Genomic DNA, 21,567 nt, shown 5'->3' on the forward strand with positions numbered 1-21,567 from the left:
GGGATCCTCCTCCCTGCCTCCTCCTTTGCGGTGAGGAGAAATCTGGAGAAGAAGCAGCGCGTGAAAGACGCCGCCTGAGGGGAAACTGGGGGAGCCCCACGGACGCCGGTCAGTTCGGGGCTATTTCGGCGCGTGTCTGTGTCGCCCTCCCCCGTCTCCCTTTCTCCTCTCAGCCTTTTTTAATGGGGGGAGAGGGGGGGGGCTCGCCGGTCGGTGCGTGTGCGCGCGAGAGGAGGAGAGTGACAAGTGAAAAGGAGGGAAGGAGCTCGCCAGCCGCTCTGTCGCTCTGTCTGTCTGTCTGTCTGCCTATCCCTGCCGCGGGGAGGGGGCAGCCTCTCCCTCCCTCCCTCTGACGGGCGGCGGCGTGAGGATCAGCGCGGGTTCCTCTGAGGGAAGCCGCCGCCGCAGCAGCAGCAGCATCGGGCGCGAGGGCGCCGGGCAGAGGGGCAGGTGGGTGGGGCCTGAGCGCCAGTAAAGCCCGTTCCTCTGTGCCCTCGCCCAGGCCGGGCGGCGGGGCGCTGCCGGCGGCTGCCGCCTCACATCCTGGGGCTTCTCCTTGGCTCCCTCCCTCCCTCACCCCGGCCGCATCTCTCTCTCTCCCTCCCCCCCTCCCTTCCTTCCCGGCTACTGTACACAGTCGCGCGCCTCTCTCTCTCTCTGCCATGTTAGCCGCTCTCTCTCTTTCTGTCTCCTCCACAGATCTCGCGAGAGCGGCTGGCTGCTGCTGCTGCTGCTGGTGGCGGCTGCGGAGGGGGTTGGATCGGCGGCGGCGGCGGCGGCAGCAGCAGGAGCAGTAGCGGCGGCGGGAGGCGGAGGAGGCGGCGGCGGCGGCGGAGGAGGCGGCGGCGGCCGGGGGGCGCAGGCGGGCTTCGGGAGGCCCGGCAGCATCATGGCGGACAGAGACAGCGGCAGCGAACAGGGTGGCGGCGGCGGGGCTCCGGGCCCGGGCGGCGGTGGTGGCGGCAGCGGGCCCGGCGGCGGTGTGGGCCTTCAGCACGAGACGCAGGAGCTGGCCTCCAAGCGGGTGGACATCCAGAACAAGCGCTTCTACCTGGACGTGAAGCAGAACGCGAAGGGCCGCTTCCTGAAGATCGCGGAGGTGGGCGCCGGGGGCAGCAAGAGCCGCCTGACGCTCTCCATGTCGGTGGCCGTGGAGTTCCGCGACTACCTGGGCGACTTCATCGAGCACTACGCGCAGCTGGGCCCCAGCCAGCCGCCGGAGCTGGCGCAGGCCGCGGACGAGCCGCGGAGGGCCCTCAAGAGCGAGTTCCTGGTGCGCGAGAACCGCAAGTACTACATGGATCTGAAGGAGAACCAGCGCGGGCGGTTCCTGCGCATCCGGCAGACGGTCAACCGCGGGCCGGGCCTGGGCTCCACGCAGGGGCAGACCATCGCGCTGCCGGCGCAGGGGCTCATCGAGTTCCGCGACGCCCTAGCCAAGCTCATCGACGACTACGGCGTGGAGGAGGAGCCGGCCGAGCTGCCCGAGGGCACCTCCTTGACGGTGGACAACAAGCGCTTCTTCTTCGACGTGGGCTCCAACAAGTACGGCGTCTTCATGCGGGTGAGCGAGGTCAAGCCTACCTACCGCAACTCCATCACCGTCCCCTACAAGGTGTGGGCCAAGTTCGGGCACACCTTCTGCAAGTACTCGGACGAGATGAAGAAGATCCAGGAGAAGCAGAGGGACAAGCGGGCGGCAGCCGCCGCCGCGGCCTCCTCGCCCTCCTCCGGGGGAGCAGAGCAGCCGCCCGAGGCCGAGGGGGGCAGCAGCAGCAGCAGCGTCGCCGCCGCCGCCGCCGCCGGCCCGCCGGGAGCCTTGCTGCAGGCCGAGGAGCCGGAGGAGGATTGATCTCCATCCCTCCTTGCCTCCTTTCTTCTCCTCCTCCTCCCCACTGCCTTCCTCCTCCTCCTCCCCACTTGGCTGCCTCCTCCCTGCCCTGCTGCACAGAGACACTCGTAATAATAATAATGACGACGACAACAAACAACAACATCGCCACACAAGAGAGAGAGATACGTTATACTGTAAGCGAGCGAGAGAGAGAAAACCGACATCCACACACTGAAAATAATACATGCAGTTAAATATACCTGTTGTTCTAACTCCAAGGGGAGCACCACCGACCACCCACCCACCACCAAAACTGACAGCCGAGCAAGCAACTTCTTTCTCTCCACCCCATCGCTGGATTGTTCCTTCCACTCTTGCCCATCGTATAAAACAGTAAGCAGCTGCTAAAAAAAAACAAAAAACAAAACAAAAAAACAAAAAAATTACAAAAAAGTAATAACATTATATATGATGAACTGTGTTTCCTACTTGATTAAAAATATAAAGAACTGAGTGTTTATTTCCCTAATTAACCAAGAACTTTTGTACACGTTTAAGCTATTATTATTATTATTAAAAAAAGTGTTTGCAAAAATGGTCAAGATTAAAATATTGCTGAATTATATTAAAAAGAGAAAATGTCCTTTTCATGTTGAGCTAACATTTGACTTTAGCACAAAAAAGAGATATTTTAGAACACGTAAAATAATATTTTTAGTTTTTCTTCTCATTTTGTTACCAAATTTCAAAACCTTACATGAAGGTTATTATAGTATATTTGACACCCTATATACCTGTGATTAGAGATGTGTATATATATATGAGGGCTAGGCATGCTGTGTGTCTGAGCTTTGTCTAAATGTTATGCAGAAGTCTGTAGAGTTAAAAGGTACGTAGGTTTAATTCATGCAAGGTAAACAATAAGTGCTCTCTTTTATACAATATGCATTGCATCTGGACCTTAAACATATAAAATGGTCAGTGAAACTTCTGTGAACATGAAGAAAAATTATTAAAAAGGCATTTAAATGAAATTTGCTAACTTGTGATTTTTATGGTTTGAACCAAAGTTATTCAAATAGTTAAAAAGAGAAAGAGAGAGAGAGAGAAAGAGAAGTTCTCCCATATTTTTCTGCACCTATTTGGTTTACAACTAAGTAGGTATATTGTCCTTATTGTGTATATGAGATGTACTTGTATTGTTCATAATATATTTTTTTTATGATGTGTACTTAAAGTACTTCACGTGCAGCAATTTCCAGTAAACCTGTTTTTGAATAACAGGTGGTGAAGGTTTTTTGTTTTTTTCTGTGTGTGGCCACTAGCACTATCCCTTGTTTAAGTCTGAATTGAAACTCCTCTTTTGTGCTAGTGCTAACTAATTTATATAGGCCTGTCATGGAAGTCAATGCAACATGATTATAGAGTAATCCTACTGAGCCATGGATTTTGAATTTCCTTTAAAAGTGAAAGCCAAGTTGGTGTGCTGTAAAAGAAATTTTAATGTAGCTGTGGTGCTAGTTATTACTGGCTACATACTTTATACATGTAGTAAAGATAAAGATACCCTGCCCCGCCCCCAACTGTGCAAGTTCCCTCACCCTCCAGTTAAAAGTATGTACAGTACTTTGTGTGATTATATCAGAACTGTAGGGTATGAAAACAGTCTGTCAGAACACTAATCTGTCAAGTAGTGTTCTCCAAATTGCAATTGTTTGTAGTAATATACTTTTACAGGTTTTTCTTTTAAAATGTTTGTGTGCTTTTAATTGACTAACTTCTTGCTGCTGTATAGTAAAATATTAATATATTTTTTATCATTAAACTGCTGCATGACTATCATCATTGCAAGTGAAAAGTATGTTATAAATGATGCCTTAAAACAGTAGGGAAAATAGTTGGAATTCTGTAGAAACAGTCAACAATATAAGAATCTGTGTGATTCTTGAGATCTGGAGTGTATCAATTTTCTTAACACCCTGACAAATTTAACAATTTAGATTTAACTGCTGTATGTTGAAGATGCTACCAGTAGGAAAGAGACTTTCTAAGCTTCTCATTGATTGTAAGAGGTTGGGCCTAGGAAAGACAAAGAGATTGTTCAAAGGAAATGTATTTTCTGTTTTCATTAAAGTATAATTCCCTTTTTTGGAGATGCACTGTTAAGTGTCAATATAAAATCTGTTTCCGTTGTATCATCCATTTCCAGTTTAACAATTTTGCTACTGGTGTCCATAGAGCACCAAATGTGCAATAATGTTATAGTGGTTAGAAATTTTTGTTTTGAGAATCACTGGAATTTATTACATTACTTTCTAAGGTGCACTTTTCCATATAGCAAAAATAAGCTTCCATGGTGCGTAATGTGATACCTGAAATGGTTTTTGACTGCATGTAAACATTGACTGGTAAGCCTTCTTTGTTTTAATTGGAGAGTTTGAGCAGTTTAATACTGCATTTGAATGGTGAAAGAATTGCATTCTCCATGCTACAGGTAGTTAGGAAAGTGTTAAATTGCTTAGATTCTGCTATTTGGTTGTCTCGGTTCTACTATTCATTATAGTTTTAAAAGTTGCAATACTGCAGATTGGCAGATTTTATTATTATTTTTAGCAATAACTTGTGTAGGTCGGTGTACAGCAAAGTGTCTTTATTCTCTTTGAATTAATATAAACTTTGTTAAAGAGCAAAATCCTTATTCAGTTTTTGGCTGGACATAAACAATTGTCTTCAGAAGAGCTGAAAGTGTTTTGTCTCATGATATGAAACTATATTCCATTTTATCTCACTATTGTCTCTGATAAAGGGTTAGTTTTGCAGGTTCATAGAACAAAACAAGCACCTCTTTAATTAAGAGGCCAAAGTGGAATGCACATACATATTACAAGCAGTGACTCTTTCAAATCACTTTTTACTCTCTGAAAACCTATTGTCTGATTCCAGCCAACGTGTAGATTGGTTTAGTCATTGGAATCAATAGAATCAGCATTTTGCCATTTTCCTTTTTCTGAGAATCAAAATGCATGAAAAGGAACTCTACTTGACCCGCACATTTGAGAATCTTACCATTGATCTGAGTAGGTCAGGCTGATGTGTGGGTTATGCAGTTGTCCTGGTATGGTCTGCTAATTACCACAGTTTCAGCAGCATTCTGTGTCCTAAGTCTGAACGTTGTGATTTATATGCACACTGTAGATATTGTGCATTGACTTGATTAATAGTCATAGTATGTTACGTTGGCTATAAATGACCATGTTTTGGGTTTCACTTTTTCCAGTTGAGGTGCTCAGTTCTTTACCATGGTTGTGCAGCTCACTGTTTACAATGAGCAACAGTGAAAAGACCTTGTCGTAAGGTCAGGGGGTTAAAAAAAGAGAGGTATATTTGACCATATTTGGTGTTCCAAAAAACAGTATGCTCAAATGTGCCAAGCAATCCACCTTTGGGAAACATGCCTTATTTTCCTTAATGTTTTCAGTGTCTTGTAGGGAAGATCCAAGCTCATAATGCTACTTTATATGAAGTGCAAGAAAACTTGAAATCTACTGCAATACAAACATAGTCTGTTTTTGTTTTCCTTTCTAAGCTAAAGCGACACTGTCAAGTAACTTAACATTTAAAACATGACCTCCCTTTCAGGTGATTACAGCATGGCAAGTAATGTCCTTACTTTGAGTCCACATGTTTTTTTTTAAATTGCTCTGTCTGAGAAATTAAATAAACACATTAAAAATTAGACACTGTTGATTCATGCCTCTTTATTGTTTTATGCTGTAAAATGCAGTTTTCAGCCAGAGGGGGAGCTAAAGTAATAAAAGTAAAGTAATTTGACTAGGGAAGAAATTATAGAATTTGACTACAAGAAGAAATGAGCAGGGAATCCAGCATTTACTAAACAAATGATTGAGGGTTGAGGTAAGAATATTTTCAAGTTCAAAGGCAAGTCTTGCATATTGGTGGTGGGAAACTTGTGAAAATGTAAACATTTAACTGAAAAATACTTGACAGTGTCACTTTTTAAAGTATTCTTGCAGGAGTCGCAGCTTGCTCTCAGTAGGTCTCTTTGAGAAGTACTACAAAACAGAACCACCCTCTCAGAACTTTGTAAAATGTAATAGTTTACTGTACAAAGAACTACCATATCAAGCAGCAAAGAAAGGTTAGAGGTGCCTGTCATAGGCCAATAACTTCTTTTGAAAACAATTACATATTTGGCTTTTAAAACAGCACTGAAACCACTTTTTTGATCAGCCATGTCCCTTTTAAGCTGTGCATTCTGTTGTCTACTGTAGTTGGCTAACAAACGGGATTTGTATGCACTAATATATATTCACTAATAGTATACGATACACACACACACACAGAGAGAGACTAAAAGTATATAATACACACACACACACACAAACACACACACACACACACACACACACAACTGAATGTATATATTATTATGGCTGTTAGTTTGCTATCTGCATTTTGTTAAAAGGGCACTAACAAATCCTACCTATTCTGCATGGAAAAATATACACCCTGGCTTTTGACAGGTTGGAAATAATACAACAATGGTCTGAATACCCACAATGGGGTCACAGTATTTTATAATTGCTTTCCATTAAAATACTATTTTGGCAGTTTTTTTTTAATTTGTAAAATAGTTTTTACTTTGTACTGGCATACCTAAATAGGTGGATCTTTTTGAAGCCAACTGGTCAGTACATTTGTAATAATAATAATAAAAGCAATAGATCTGTTTCGCTTGAACTCACTGCTTTCATTTATTGCATGTATTGCATGCATTTATTGCCCAAGGTTTTATATGTGCCCTGAGAAACTGCAGCCACTGAAATGACAGAACAGGAAATAAATGATAAATATTAACTTTACATATTGAAATGCTTTTCATGTCCAAGTTAATATTCAGTGACCTTGTTGTGACATCCATTCCAGACATCCAAACAGTTTTTTGAAGCATTGGGAATATGTGTTCCGTGTGCTTCTAACCTATTATATGCCAGTTTCTCCATTTCCAGGTTTCCTTTAGTTAGAGATTCTATGTAATCTTATTCAAAAAGCTAGAGTTAATAATTATGTTCATAGTGCAGGTTGTATGCCTGCTTCAAAGCATTGTTTGAAGGTTATCATAAACCTTAGCCTGATTTAGATGCACTAGCAAACTCTGGCTAGAAGAAACCCGAAAACAGAGAAAGGAATCAGTATGTGGTAAAATGAGGAACAGGTGAGCCCCTGGCACATTCCTGATTCTCCAAACCTTTTCTCCATGCTATAGAGGCCTATCTGAATTCGGCAAGTAACAGTGAATTGGAGTCCAATTTTTATTGAACTTTACTGCTGACCTTTTTTTTTTCTTCAAAGCTTTTTTTAGGCTGTTATTCTGTGCACACTTGCCTAGGAGTAAGACCCACTGAACACAGTGGGTCTTGTTTCCAAGTAAGCACACATAGGATTGCAGTGTTAAACACAGATTTATTTATTCGTTTTAAATCAAGATTTAACCACCGCTTAAAAATTCCTGATCAAAGGCAACACTTGTCAAAGTGTTGATTTTCAAGTTGTGACTTACTTAGCAACAGGCATTGTTTAACTGGCTTTAAATTATGAAGGCTGAAAGTGAAAAATTCTGGGATTGATATACAAAATGTGTAAAAATATGCTTGGCCCATGCATACCTTGATTTCAAACTTAAAACAATTTGATTGGAGAATCCAGAGGGCTATTGCTTTAGAGGTCTGCCCAGGTCTTGGGCTTTTCTTCCCTGTGAATTTCAGACCCTGAGACATATTCCAAGGCACAAATTACTCTGAAACTCATGCCAGTTTCTAAAGATGTTCACCATGTAGCACAGAGAGCTGCTGTTTGATAAAGTTGAGTGTTCCTGTGTTTAGACCTAGTTATGTGGTTTAGATCTTGATCTTTGCCATTAGCTTCATTGAAAGGACTGCAAGCTTTGTATACAGTATTACAAATTCTACCCTCTTGCTTTTACAAAGTTCATCAGTCATTGTAGGTGTCTGCAACCTTGGTCTCTTAGAAAAGAATAGCCTTCTGCAAATTTTAAAGCTTGTTTTAATGTTATCATCTCTACCCGATCATTATTCTAAAGCGTTGAAGAGGCAGTATAAAGGTGACCCCCTGAATAATTCCTTAAAAAACAACTGAAGATGTATGAGGGTGTCTTGCAAGCCCTTTGAAGTTTTCTTTTTAAATGGCTCCCCAAGAATCCAGTGTTGTTCATAAAGTTTCTAGTACTCTTCAGTATGTGTTCTTGTACAATACAAAGTTTTATCTCATTTTGCAAAGACAAACTAATATTTGCTGTAAAGGGGAGGTGGGCTGATTCTTGCCCTTTAGGGAACCATATCTTTCAGTAGTGTAGTGCTAAACCAGGCACCCCCAAACTGCGGCCCTCCAGATGTTTTGGCCTACAACTCCCATGATCCCTAGCTAGCAGGACCAGTGGTCAGGGAAGATGGGAATTGTAGTTCAAAACATCTGGAGGGCCGAAGTTTGGGGGTGCCTGTGCTAAACCATGTGTAGATTACCTGAATACGGGTAACAGAATCTGTTCATTTCAGTTTTTGAAGACAAATGCATTTTTGTGTGTTTCTGACTCAATAAACTGCCCTGTTAGTTTTGCAAAACATTGAGGCTTTTTAGTGTAACTATGTTCCTTGGGTAGTATTTAGCAATGTTTTGCTCAGGGTAGACCCATTGTAATTCATGAACATGTTTATGGTAGGCCCACGAATTTCAGTGGGTCTACTCTTGAGTTAAACTTAGTTGAATCTCACCCTTTATTTTACATTGTGAAAACAAGTCTAAAGGAGTTTAAGTGTGGCTTAAGTAGTGACCACAGAAATGTGTGACCCTTCCCAGTTTGCTCCTTCCCAGTGTATCTTCTGTTATCGAAAGATAGAGAAGATCAAATATTTTGGTAAAGTGTACCACAGTGTTGACGCTGGGAGTCAGTCCCTAGTGACGCCATATCTCATAATGGCTTTTCATTTCTCCACATATGGCAACTGTAGTGGTTAGCTTTGGTGCTAATTTTAAACACATTGAATGGGGAGCTGCCCTTGAAAATGGCTTGGAAGCTGCAGCTTGTGCAAAATGCTGTTGTTTACCCCTTGGTGAATATTTAGGAGATGGGTACATGTTATACTAGTCCTGCGACAATTGTACTGATTAAGGTTGCTTCCAGACCCACAGGAAAGTGCTGGTGCTTGCTTTTCATAGGCCTTCTCATCCCCCAACCCAAGTATCTTCAGACTTCCTTGGCCTATAGAGAGACCATCACACTGTCTGCTCGGAAAATCAGTCTCTACCCTTTGCAGTGTCAAGCTCTTTGCTACAGTTGCCCCTATTTAGATCTTCTATCTAGATTAGGGGTTGTCAAACTGGTTCCTACTGCCCACTAGTGGGCGTATCAGGATTCTAGGTGGGCAGTAGGGGGTTCTATGGCACAAGATGAATCCTCTTTCCATCAAGCACTGGTGGGCAGTAAGGAAATGTTACCATCAGAAAGATGCATTAGTGGGCGGTAGGTATAAAAAGGTTGACTACCCCTGTTTATCCTTATTTTTAGAAAAAGTTAGAACTTTGTTTCAGGTTTTATTTGGCAAAACTGACTGAGTTTCTTTGCTGACTAATTAAAAAAATATCAGCTGCTCTATTTAATTTCTTTTTAAGATAAAGTTTGCTTATATATCACTTTGAATGCTGGAAAAGCAGCATATAAATGCTTTAAATAAATAGTTTTGCTGTTGAAATGTTGCTTTATTAACAGGTTAGTATATATTTATTTTTCACATTAGAAGTTGCTGTTTAAAGTTCACTCTAGCAGCAGACTTTTTTCCATTAAGTTCCTCCCACAAAACAACCTCCTTTGAGAGGTAAACTTTATAACAATGGCATTTATAATTTTGTTTAAGTAGATCAGGCATGTCCAACAGGTAGATCATGACCTACCGGTAGATCACAGGACATCTGCGGTAGATCACTGGTAGATCTTTGGCTCCCCCCAATGAAGCTGAAACAACTGTGGCTCCCCTTAAAAAAGCTCAATATTTTACCTCCTCCCTGAAAAAAACTCAAAAGGGGGTAGATCACTGCCAGTTTTTAACTCTGTGAGTAGATCGCAGTCTCTTGGGAGTTGGCCACCCCTGAAGTAGATGAAAAGTTGCAATTTTTCTAACAACCCAAAGGGTTTTTTGTAACAAACATCCTTAATGGCATCTGTTTCTGAGAGCTTGTGTGTTGGTACCGTATTTAACTTGAATATGAATAATTAGCTTGTTTGGGGAGGATATAAAGTAGCTGAAAGCATATACAGTATGCAAATCTCTCTTTTGTCAGACTTGGAAACAGCAGAAGGAAGCATCAAGTGAAAGTATAATTTTATGTGTATCCCTGTTAACTGAACTATATAGAGTTCAGATGGATCAATGGCCTTGCTTAGACTATGGTGGGCCTTTATCAATAACTGCTATATAGCTAAAGCTGATTTAGTCTTATTGTAACTACTGTAATGATTTGAAACAAATGTGGTTTCAAGAAAAATAGTCAACCTGTGTTGTAGATTGGGTTGTAATTTGGCTATTTTGAATTTCAGACGTTCATATTTTTAGGCTTAGGTCATGAGGATGTTCAAATTGAGTTTTGTTTTCATAGTTCTAGGCTCCTTAAGAAACCAATAACTCTGCCCAATTTTCACCCAAAAACCCACTTTGGAATCTTCCATTGTGTAAGTCAGGCAAACAACCATTGATTTCCCCATAGAGGCGGCTTGAGATTCTTGGAGCTTATTGTATTTGCTGGACACTAGAGATACTGAATGCAGAGGATATTTATACCGGTGAACTTACTCAAGGATTTGCCTTAGATTGAGCAACGTTGTCCATTCTAAAATAGTGTGCTGAATGCAAATCAAATTACCGGTATGTTTCTTCCTATATACATAAAAATGTAAGGCCATCATTGTATGGCCCTCATTGGAGGATTGTAGTACCACATTACAGTCCTGAATTTGCAGGAAGTCAGGGGAGAGGAGAAAAAGGGGATGCATGTTGCACAACACCAGTGGCCATGGCATGGGAGTAAGAATGGAGAGACACTGACAAGGGGAAAGTATGAGTAAAGCAGGGATGGAGGAAACAATGGCAGAAGCTTGTGTGAAGTACCTTTCATGCAATGCAATATCTGAGGGCTCTGCACCATTGGAGGGAAACTGAGAGGGGGGAAACAACCATTGTAAACAATGCCAGGGGTGATACTGGGGAGGCTGAAAGTGGCAGTTTAAAAGAAGGTCTGAGTACAGTGAGAAGGGAGTTTGGAAAGGCTCTGTTATGTTAGCCTGCGTTGTACCCATCTCTATTGTTTCTCCTTGTTAAACTTTTTATTTAAAACAGCAGCAACAACCCCTCAGTGCCCCTCCTCCCCTGCTTTATTCAAACTTTTGCCTGTGCTTTGAGTACAGGGAGAAATAAAACAACGGCTGTTTTAAAATTCTCCCTTCTCCAGTCCTTAACTTCCTCATGTGAGAGAGTTACAGGTAGGTAGCCGTGTTGGTCTGAGTCGAAGCAAAATAAAAAAAGTGTGCATGCACACGAAAGCTCATACCAAAATAAAAACTTAGTTGGTCTTTAAGGTGCTACTGAAGAATTTTTTTTATTTTTCATGTGAGAGAGATAAAGGATGTGGAGCCCTCAAATATTCCATGGTACCTTCTCACCATTGTATTTCACCTCCTGGTACACTGTGCTGTCTTCGGTATGAAGTACCAGAGTCTATGTAGTACTTTAGAAGATATTTTATTAGCAAGCAAACACATATACAGGTGACTCCTCGCTTACACAGGGCTTATGTTCTAGGCTCCTGCACAGATAAGTGAAATTGTGTAAAGCGGGGAGCACCCTCTAAACCCCACCCCCTCTGCCGCTCCCAATCCATACCAAAAATACTGTATCCAAAAATATTGACAACTAGAATTGAAGCTCTGGGGCCGGCAGGACGCTGGAGGATGGTGGGAAAGCAAAGGAGGCTGCGCTCCCCCACACACCAGCTGTTAGGCGGGGATGCTGAGGAGCCTAGAGAAAGCCCTGCTGCACCTACAGTCTCTTCAGTGTGTCCTCCGTCCTCACTGACGCTCTCTTTGGGCTCCGGGGAGGGTCTCCTCGCAAGCCATGAGGACTCTCCAGCTCTCTCCTGCCATTACTGGTTTTGAATTGAATTATTTAATCATTTCCTTGGGCTCCTTGATCACTGCAGATGGTGACAGCAGTCACGAAATTAAAAGATGCCTGCTTCTTGGGAGAAAAGCAATGACAAACCTAGACAGCATCTTAAAAAGCAGAGACATCACCTTGCCTACAAAGGTCCGCATAGTTAAAGCTATGGTTTTCCCAGTAGTGATGTATGGAAGTGAGAGCTGGACCATAAAAAAGGCTGATCACCAAAGAATGGATGCTTTTGAATTATGGTGCTGGAGGAGACTCTTGAGAGTCCCATGGACTGCAAGAAGATCAAACCTATCCATTCTGAAGGAAATCAGCCCTGAGTGCTCACTGGAAGGACAGATCGTGAAGCTGAGGCTCCAATACTTTGGCCACCTCATGAGAAGAGAAGACTCCCTGGAAAAGACCCTGATGTTGGGAAAGATTGAGGGCACTAGGAGAAGGGGATGACAGAGGACGAGATGGTTGGACAGTGTTCTCGAAGCTACCAACATGAGTTTGACCAAACTGCGGGAGGCAGTGGAAGACAGGAATGCTTGGTGTGCTATGGTCCATGGGGTCATGAAGAGTCGGACACGACTAAACGACTAAACAAGAACAACAATCATTCCCTGGCCCCACACATATGTGTGGTTGAGCACAAGTAGAACAAGTGTGGGTGGGGAGTCTATATGTACAACATCCATCAACTGAACTTAACATGCTCTAACTGAATAAGCTAACTGACAGCCTTGCTCTTAGGATTCCATCCATCTTACAGGATCATTTATCAGCATGAGGTGTGCAGGCAAAGGAAGCTGCAGAATTAGGAGAGAGGAAGAGGCATGAAAGTAAGAAAAGAGAGGACTGAAGAAAGTAGGAGGGCGAACGTGTTGTGTATGTGCAAAGGGAGCAGGAGAGCACAATTGGAGAGGTGGCGGCATGCATAGCCAGGACTTATTTTGGGGGGGCAGGATCAATGTTGGGAGCAGAACTGAGCTACCTGCGACACAATAGATGGAAATGGGTGTTCTTTGTGTGCAAGAGAGAGTTGAGAAAAGTAAGGAGGGTGGAAGGAAAAAGGGAGCTCAAGTAAAAATGGAATGGGGTTGAAGAAGAAAGCAGGGAGATGAAAGGGTCTGAGGAATAGGAGGGGTTGGTAGCTTCATAGTTGGGTAGAATGCGCAAAGGGTACTACGTAGTTCCCATGTGTGAGAGGAGGAAGGTGCAGGAGGTGAGCATGGGGGTGGTTTGTGTGCAAGGGCAGTTACACCAAAGGAGGTGAAGCTGAAAACAGCTGCATAGTAGGACCGCAGAACAGAAGGGCTTTCAGAAATGGGCTTGGGAAGGCAAAAGTGAACTTAGCTGCATGGCGTGGGAGGGGAAAGCTTTAGGAGGTTCATGGCGGAATGGCCATGTGGGTGGCAAGCAGAGCAAGCAGGGACACAGACCCTAAATATTGTTGTAGTAAGTAGGTATTAATATGTGAGTTTAGCCTAGTTGTGATAGGTTTATGCAACTCTTCTTAAAATGAGTTTTCTGTTTTTGTCAGTTGCTGCTTCAGGGGCGATCTTTACAAGTTTACTAACTGCAAAAGTCCTACAATCTCTGGTCATACAAGCTTCAAATTGAATTGCATGGTAACTTGCAGGGTAGTTGGATATTTCAGTTTCTGTGTGTTACTTAGCATATCACTTCTGTAGACTACAAGACTCTGGGCAAAGTATTGGTTTGCTTTTGCTGTTATACAATTTCTGATGATTTTGTATAGTGCTTAGATTGATGAGCTTTAGCAATACGAAGTTTGAAAATACTGTTCTTTAAAGAATTGAGAAAATTTGTATATCAGTACAAAATCAAGGAGCAGCTACCTCTTTGAGAAAAATTTAGTCAAGAATGGTGGAGTAAGAGCAGTTTTTTGCTTGCTTTTTAAATGTTTTGAGGTTCAGGAATCACATATTTTTCTGACCATTTCTATGTCCACCTAAAAACATGGTTTAAATTTCCCTCCTTTTGGAATCTTAGATTATGTCAAAAATTTCAAGAATATTGCAGCGCATTCCTCTCCTGTGGTTTGGTGAATTACAAGGTTCCAAAACATATATTTCTTAAATGTCAGGTTTTGGATGAAACAATTATTCATAGGTGTGTTTCACTGATAATATAATTTTTATAGTCTCATCCTAACTATGTTTTTTGGAAGCAAGCCCCGCCCCACTGAGCTTTGTGAGAATAACTTCCTATTTTTCCTAGTAATGGTGCTAAGAAGCAGTGAAATTTTTGAATACTAGACCCCAGGTATTTAAGAGGAGGAAGTTATTGCGCCAGTTCAAAAGTCCAATTGTGCATGGGTTTATATGAACAGCAAGAATGCAGGCACCCCCATCCTGTTTATGCACGTTCAATATGTATGTGGCTGTGCATATGTGCATCATGCCACATGAAAAATGCTCCTAAAAGAGCCACAAGGGTCAGAAAGGTGCGAAAACTTTGCCTATCAATCCCATGCACCGTTGCGCCAACTGTTGAGACCTATGTAGAGTTGGAGTTTGAGCAAGGAGATTTGGAGGGAGCAGTTGTGGTGGAGTTTGACGGAATTTAACATCTGGTAAGTGCTGCTGGGTTTTTTAGGGGTTTTCAAGGATTTCCAGAGGTTTAGAGGTGTCTTTGGGCTTTGCCAATGGTGTTTCAAATATACACGATTTCACATATATGCGTGGTGCCTCATAACATAACCCCCATAAATGGGGGGTTGCCCATACTACCAATATTTCTGTAAATGTCCATCATCTTGAATCTGGAGATATATGGAAACAGAACTTAAAAGATAGACTTTTCCTTTCCAAGTACAGTATACAGTCAAACCTCGGTTTACGCCTACCTCTGTTTGCGACCGCTTCGGCGAGCGACCGCTGTGGACCCGGAAGTGTTTACATCCGGGTTCCGTGGCGTCGGATGTGCAGAAGCATGCCTTCGGGGAGCGACCGCTTCGGGGAGCGACCGCCTCTGCGGAACGGATTGCGGTCGCAAACCGAGGTACCACTGTATTCATTACTTTGCAAGACTGGCAAAAGAGAGGAGAATCTAGAAGAAAAAATGCTCAGAGAAGGGAAATGGTGCTTTAATAGGAAGCATTTATATGCTGGTGGGCTTCCTTGAAAAGAAAAGAAAATGTTTGGGATGGTGGCTTGCATTACTTTTTAAAGCAATCAATAAGATACATGCAAATTCCACTATAGATGCTATGAAGATGCTAACAAGTAGTTCAAAGATAAGCTATTATTTCCAAGGAAATAAAACTCCACCGTAGACATGGCCTTCGAAGGATATGGAACAGAGCAAGCCTTTTTTAGACATCCGTGTATATAGGAGGGAAGAAGCTGCCAGTACCTTCCTGGTCTTTTCATTAGTGTTGACATCATATGGATTCCTCTAACTACCTTTCAGTTGGATCAATTTGGAAATGAGACTACATTTATTCTAATTTCTGGTGAAAAATCAGGATGTCCATCAATTGTGTTGATATTCTTGGTTACATGGTAGGCAGTGCAGTTTCTATAGTAGGGAAATATCAAGGCTGTTTTGATCAATTTTGTAATAGCATACAGTGGTACCTTGGGTTACAGACACTTCAGGTTACAGACGCTTCAGGTTACAGACTCTGCTAACCCAGAAATAGTACCTTGGGTTAAGAACTTTGCTTCAGGATGAGAACAGAAATTGGGCGGCGGCGGCGTGGCAGTCTCTGTTAGCTGAAGTGGTACCTCAGGTTAAGAACAGTTTCAGGTTAAGGACGGACCTCCAGAACGAATTAAGTTCTTAACCCAAGGTAACACTACTATTGAGTGGGACTAATTTACTACTCATGGCATTGTGCACAAGAAACAACTGTTTAAGTCAGTATGCAAAAAAGTATGAGCATGGTGCATTTGTGAGATTACTAGTGTATATGTTTGGTGTTGTTTTCTTTTTTAACCAAGATTAGTGTCATAAAACTACCAGGTGGCATTACAGAGCTAAATCAGGTGGTACTCAAATCCCTGCACTGAGGGAGAATCCAGAGTACTACAAATACAGTTATGAACAGGGAAAACTGAGCAGGCCGCAACATTGCAAACTTGATCAGGATGCCCTCAAGCCATTGATACTTCATCCTGAATTCTGGAATAGGGATAAAGACATGCATTATAGAGGATGGGAAGCCAGGGGTCAGTTTTGAGTTCAGGACCTCATATAGATTTTGAGTAGAATCTCAGAAATATAATCTCTGATCTGATGCTGGCTCTTCTGTCAATAGAGAGAGTGTGCAGAATTCAGTTAATAGTACATAAGGCTCTGGTGTCTGTGCTGCAAGCAGCTGTCCATATGCAAACAGTGAAACACTGGAAGGCAGCAGCAGAGTTCATTGTGGCTGGACAGGATCTGGGAGATGGTTTGCTCTCCCTCCCTCCCTCCCTCCCTCCCTCCTAACTTAGATGAGTGTGCTGTAGTTTTCTATGCCTTCCTCCATGCAAATTAGGTTTGCTGTAGTGTTTCTCTAAGGAAGACAATTACCCATGTCTTCCCAACTACTGCTGGGCTGTAGCTCATCAACAAAGCAATAACCAGTGAAGTTAACTCATTGTTTGAGGAAACAAGCACAGCTGGGGCCTAGCATTCTCAGAAACTCTTTCTAGGAAGTCTTGCCCTGACCAGATGAAGCAGTTGTGATGATGGAAGGTGAGCCTTCCCAGTGCTCAGTAGGACACCTCCTCTTCTGGGTCTTTCCCACACTGTCTCAGGTGGTTTCTGTGCTCAACCACCCTCTGCTCTGCCCATTTCATTTCTTGGTGAGTTCTAGGCAACTAGGGAGGAGGGGAGCTGGTTGCAGCAGGAGGGGGGGGACTCCCTGGATTCTTCAGCAGCCTGTCTCAACTTTGCCTCTTGACCACCCTCCCCTCCGGCTTCTGCTTCAGCCTCAGAGTGCAAACTGCTCTCTGCCGTAGCCTCTTCCTGTTCACTAAAGCCTGTCGCCTCTTCTGCAGCTGATGCCTCCCTCCAGCCTGCTGCTTCTCCCTGTGAGTCCACTCATTGTCACCCCACCACTAATTCCCTAGGCTTGGTTCCCTTGGAGGTTCCCCAACTGATGCCTCCCACCACTCTTCTGCACCCAGCCAGTCCATGGCAGCTACTAAGTGTGTTGTAAAGTCTTGTATCTTATCTGCATGGCACTTAAGCTTTTGACTTTGTAATACTTCTGTCTGCTTCTCTTTATGTTACAATGATGTGTGGTAGTTTGTGTGATCCATTTTAGTCATGAATAGACGGTTTTCAAACATTCTTGTTCTTTCAGGGACTGCTTCCAACTTATTGTGGCCCCATACAATAGCCAGATGGGTGGGGTATAAATAATAAGATTGTTATTCTTATATAGGCAGACAGTGCAGATGCTTAAGAAAGGTGTAATGTGCTGGTGATGGTAACCTCTCAGCAGGATTTTGTGCTAACTGGAGCTTCCAGCCCATCCTCAAGGGCAATCTCAAATATAGTGCATTCCAGTGATCAAGTCTCAGGTTTACCAGCATAAGGACCACCATGCCCAGATTATCCCTGTTGAGCAATGGCCATAGCTGGTATAACAGCCAAACCTGATAGAAGATACTTTCAGCTACTGAAGCCACATGAGTCTCTAGTGGCAAAGATGAATCAACTACGAAGCTGCTCCTTCAAAAAGTTTGTGACCCTATCCTGAACAGGCAAAGAGGAAATTTCCTGGATTCAGGAGCAACTCACACACAATTCCTCCATCTTGCCAGGATTTAATCTCAGTCTATTGACCCTCACCCAGCCTACCACTTCATCCAGATACTGGCTCAGGACTTGCATGCCCACTCCTGATTCAGATGTAGAGTACTAGAACTGAGTGTTACTAACATACTGAAAGACTTGATGCTCTAAATCTTCTAATGACCATGCCTTGAGGCTTCATGTACAGTAGATGTTATATATGGGGACGAACAACTAGTCGCCCAGTGCTGCTCTTCAGAACTGGTCCTGCAAATAGGACCAGTGTCTCTGATCCAGGCAGATACCATGGTTGATAGTATGAAAAGCTGCTAAGAGATCAAGTGTAGCAGAGTCACACTCCCACAGACCATTTCTCAATAAATGTGATCCAGCTGGGTGACCAGGACTGATTTGATGCCAAAGCCAGGTTGGAACTAGATTGGCAGGGGTCAAGATAATCCGTTGCCTCCAAGAGTGGCTGTTGTTGATCCACCATTACCTTCTCAAGCAATTTCCACAGGACGGGGATATTTGTGATCAGACAGAAGTCATCTACTATTGGATGCAGAGTGGAGTGGATCTGTTTTTTGAAGTGGCTGCACTACTGAGTTCTTCAGGGCGGTAGGCACCAGTCCCTCATTTAACAGCACATTAGAAACACCCTGAACCTATAAGGTAGCTTCACTCAGGCATGATAGGAAAGAGTTGTGAGGTTAAGGTGTTGGACACATTGTCACCCAAGTTGCTGTAACAGAAACTGATCCCACAACACTTGCTCAGTTGGCGCATTACACAAGTCAACAACTAAAATAAGAGCAGCATCAAGGTTGCTACAGATGCAAGCAACTTTCTCCAAGTGCCTTAGAAATAATTATCAGCCGGTTATAAAGGACTTATTGCTCCATCCATAGGGGCAGATGATAATTATAGCCCCCTGGCTCAACTGGATCACTACATGGGGATGCAGTGGAAGCAAAATGAGCCTAATTTGCTTTCTTTGCTGCCACGCAATAGGTACAACTGTGCTCTCTCACTCAAGTTCGATCAACTGCAGATCATTCATGTCTTGTGCCATTTCCGCTCTAGCCATCTTCTGGATCATTTTATTTTGTGAAGTTTCCCAGAATACCAGGGTGGCTGCTCAGAAGCGACCATGTCAATAGCTCGTCACAAATCCTCATTTCAGGTCATTGACAGGGTCTCCTGTCTACAGGAAAAGTCCCTAGAACTTAACTCCAACTCCCATCAGCCCCAACTAGCAGGCTGCAGTCAAACTTCTTGAGAATTCCTGGAGAACAGGCGAAGTCCCAGCAGACTGGAGGAGGACAAATGTTGTCCCTATTTTCAAAAAGGGGGAAAGAGAGGACCCAAACAATAACTGCCCAGTCAGCCTGACATCAATACCAGGAAAGATTCTAGAGCAGATCATTAGGCAAACGGTCTGTGAGCACCTAGAAAGAAACGCTGTGATCACTAAAAGTCAGCATGGGTTTCTGAAAAATAGGTCATGTCAAACTAATCTGATCTCATTTTTTGACAGAATTACAAGCCTGGTAGATGAAGGGAACACTGTGGATATAGCCTATCTTGATTTCAGCAAGGCCTTTGCCCCATGATGTTCTTATAAAGAAGCTGGTAAAATGCAGCTACACAATGCTACCATTCAGTGGATTTGTAACTGGCTGACTGACTGAACCCAAAGGGTGCTCATCAATGGCTCCTCTTCATCCTGGAGAGAAGTGACTAGTGGGGTGCCACAGGGTTCTGTCTTGGCCCAGTCTTATTCAACATCTTTATCAATGACTTGGATGATGGGCTTGAGGGCATCCTGATCAAGTTTGCAGATGACACCAAATTGGGAGGGGTGGCTAATACCCCAGAGGACAGGATCACACTTCAAAATGACCTTAACAGATTAGAGAACTGGGCCAAACAAACAAGATGAATTTTAACAGGGAGAAATGTAAAGTACTACACTTGGGCAAAAAAAAATAAAAAATGAAAGGCACAAATACAGGATGGGAGACACCTGGCTTGAGAGCAGTACATGTGAAAAGGATATAGGAGTCTTGGTAGTCCACAAACTTGACATGAGTCAACAGTGTGATGCAGCAGCTAAAAAAGCCAATGCAATTATGGGCTGCATCAATAGGAGTATAACATCTAGATCAAGGGAAGTAATAGTATCACTGTATTCTGCTCTGGTCAGACCTCACCTGGAATACTGTGTCCAGTTCTGGGCACCACAGTTCAAGAAGGATACTGACAAGCTGGAACGTGTCCAGAGGAGGGCAACCAAAATGGTCAAAGGCCTGGAAACAATGCCTTATGAGGAATGACTTAGGGAGCTGGGTATGTTCAGCCTGGAGAAGAGAAGGTTATGATAGCCATATTCAAATATATAAAAGGATGTCATATAGAAGAGGGTGAAAGGTTGTTTTCTGCTGCTCCAGAGAAGCGGACACGGAGCAATGGATTCAAGCTACAAGAAAGAAGATTCCACCTAAACATTAGGAAGAACTTCCTGACAGTAAGAGCTGTTCGGCAGTGGAATTTGCTACCAAGGAGTGTGGTAGAGTCTCCTTCTTTGGAGGACTTTAAGCAGAGGCTTGACAGCCATATGTCAAGAATGCTTTGATGGTGTTTCCTGATTGGCAGGGGGTTGGACTGGATGGCCCTTGTGGTCTCTTCCAACTCTATGATTCTATGATTCTATGATTACTTCTATGATTATAAGCCAAGGAAGCAGCCATGCCAATGGTGACTGACGTTCTAAAGAGTAAAGATAAGTCTGAACTCTTCCCAGACAACAACCGGTACAGGTCAGCTATACGAAAGACCCTTTCGTGAACCACAACAACCTGACCTGACAAAGCAAATGCAGTGGGAATCCTAAGCAGGAAAATTAAAATCCTAAGCAGGAAAGTTAGCTTTCCCACTGAGAAGGACTGGACTGCTGTGAAGAGAGTTGCTAGATACTTAAAGGGAACTTAAACTGCCAGCCGACAACTATCCAAAACTACTAGGTTACACAGATGTTGACCATGCCAGAGACAAAAAGGATTACAAATCAACAGGTGGATTTATCTTTGTTTGGAAATGTTCCTGTTTCCTGGGCCAAACCAAGCACATTGGGGTGAAGTATCTCAATGTGTGAGGTGACACAAGATGGTCTTGTTGATTTGGCGTATTGTCAAACCAAAGAAATTGACATTGCCATCAATAAGATCATGGCATATCTTTTGTAGGCACTGCTGCATTTAGAATCCTGAATTATTATAATATTTCCTTTTTCAACGTGGTGGAGTCTCCTTCTTTGGAGGTCTTTAAGCGGAGGCTTGACAGCCACCTGTCAGGAATGCTTTGATGGTGTTTCCTGCTTGGCAGGGGGTTGGACTGGATGGCCTTTGTGCTCTCTTCCAACTCTATGATTCTATGACATGGGGAGGCTAATCCTGCTTCATAGCATTCAGGAATTCTCAGATGCCATACATTTTCAGGAACAAACTCTGTGAATAGGTCTTCTAGCCATGCAGGGAGGGATACCAAAAGTTCACCAGGTCTGACCATGGCAGCAGGGTGGTTTGGACCCCCCCGCCACAGTTTTTCAATCACCCATCACATTGCCTGGAGCAATGACTAATTCAGGGTTGAGACCTGCCCTGTGTGTTGGGCTGCTTTAGTCCTGAATTTATGCACAATTGAATTAAACTACAATTTAAGGGCTCAGATTTTTGG

At 43.3% G+C, this 21,567-nt stretch overlaps 1 protein-coding gene across 2 annotated transcripts in view; it reads left to right on the top strand.

Annotated features, from left to right (window-relative positions):
- Positions 1 to 759: 759 nt before the first annotated feature.
- PURA (purine rich element binding protein A) overlaps positions 760 to 21,567 on the top strand; it is a 28,586-nt gene continuing 7,778 nt past the window's right edge. For both annotated transcript variants that reach the window (XM_088675978.1, XM_088675979.1), the window contains exon 1: positions 760 to 2,227. In XM_088675978.1, the coding sequence (XP_088532104.1) occupies positions 890 to 1,852 (963 nt within the window). In that variant the 5' untranslated portion in view covers positions 760 to 889 and the 3' untranslated portion in view covers positions 1,853 to 2,227. The remainder of the gene's footprint in view (positions 2,228 to 21,567) is intronic.

The sequence above is a fragment of the Zootoca vivipara genome, chromosome 8 (genome assembly GCF_965207765.1).
Source record: "Zootoca vivipara chromosome 8, rZooViv2.hap1.1, whole genome shotgun sequence".
Lineage (NCBI taxonomy): Eukaryota > Metazoa > Chordata > Lepidosauria > Squamata > Lacertidae > Zootoca > Zootoca vivipara.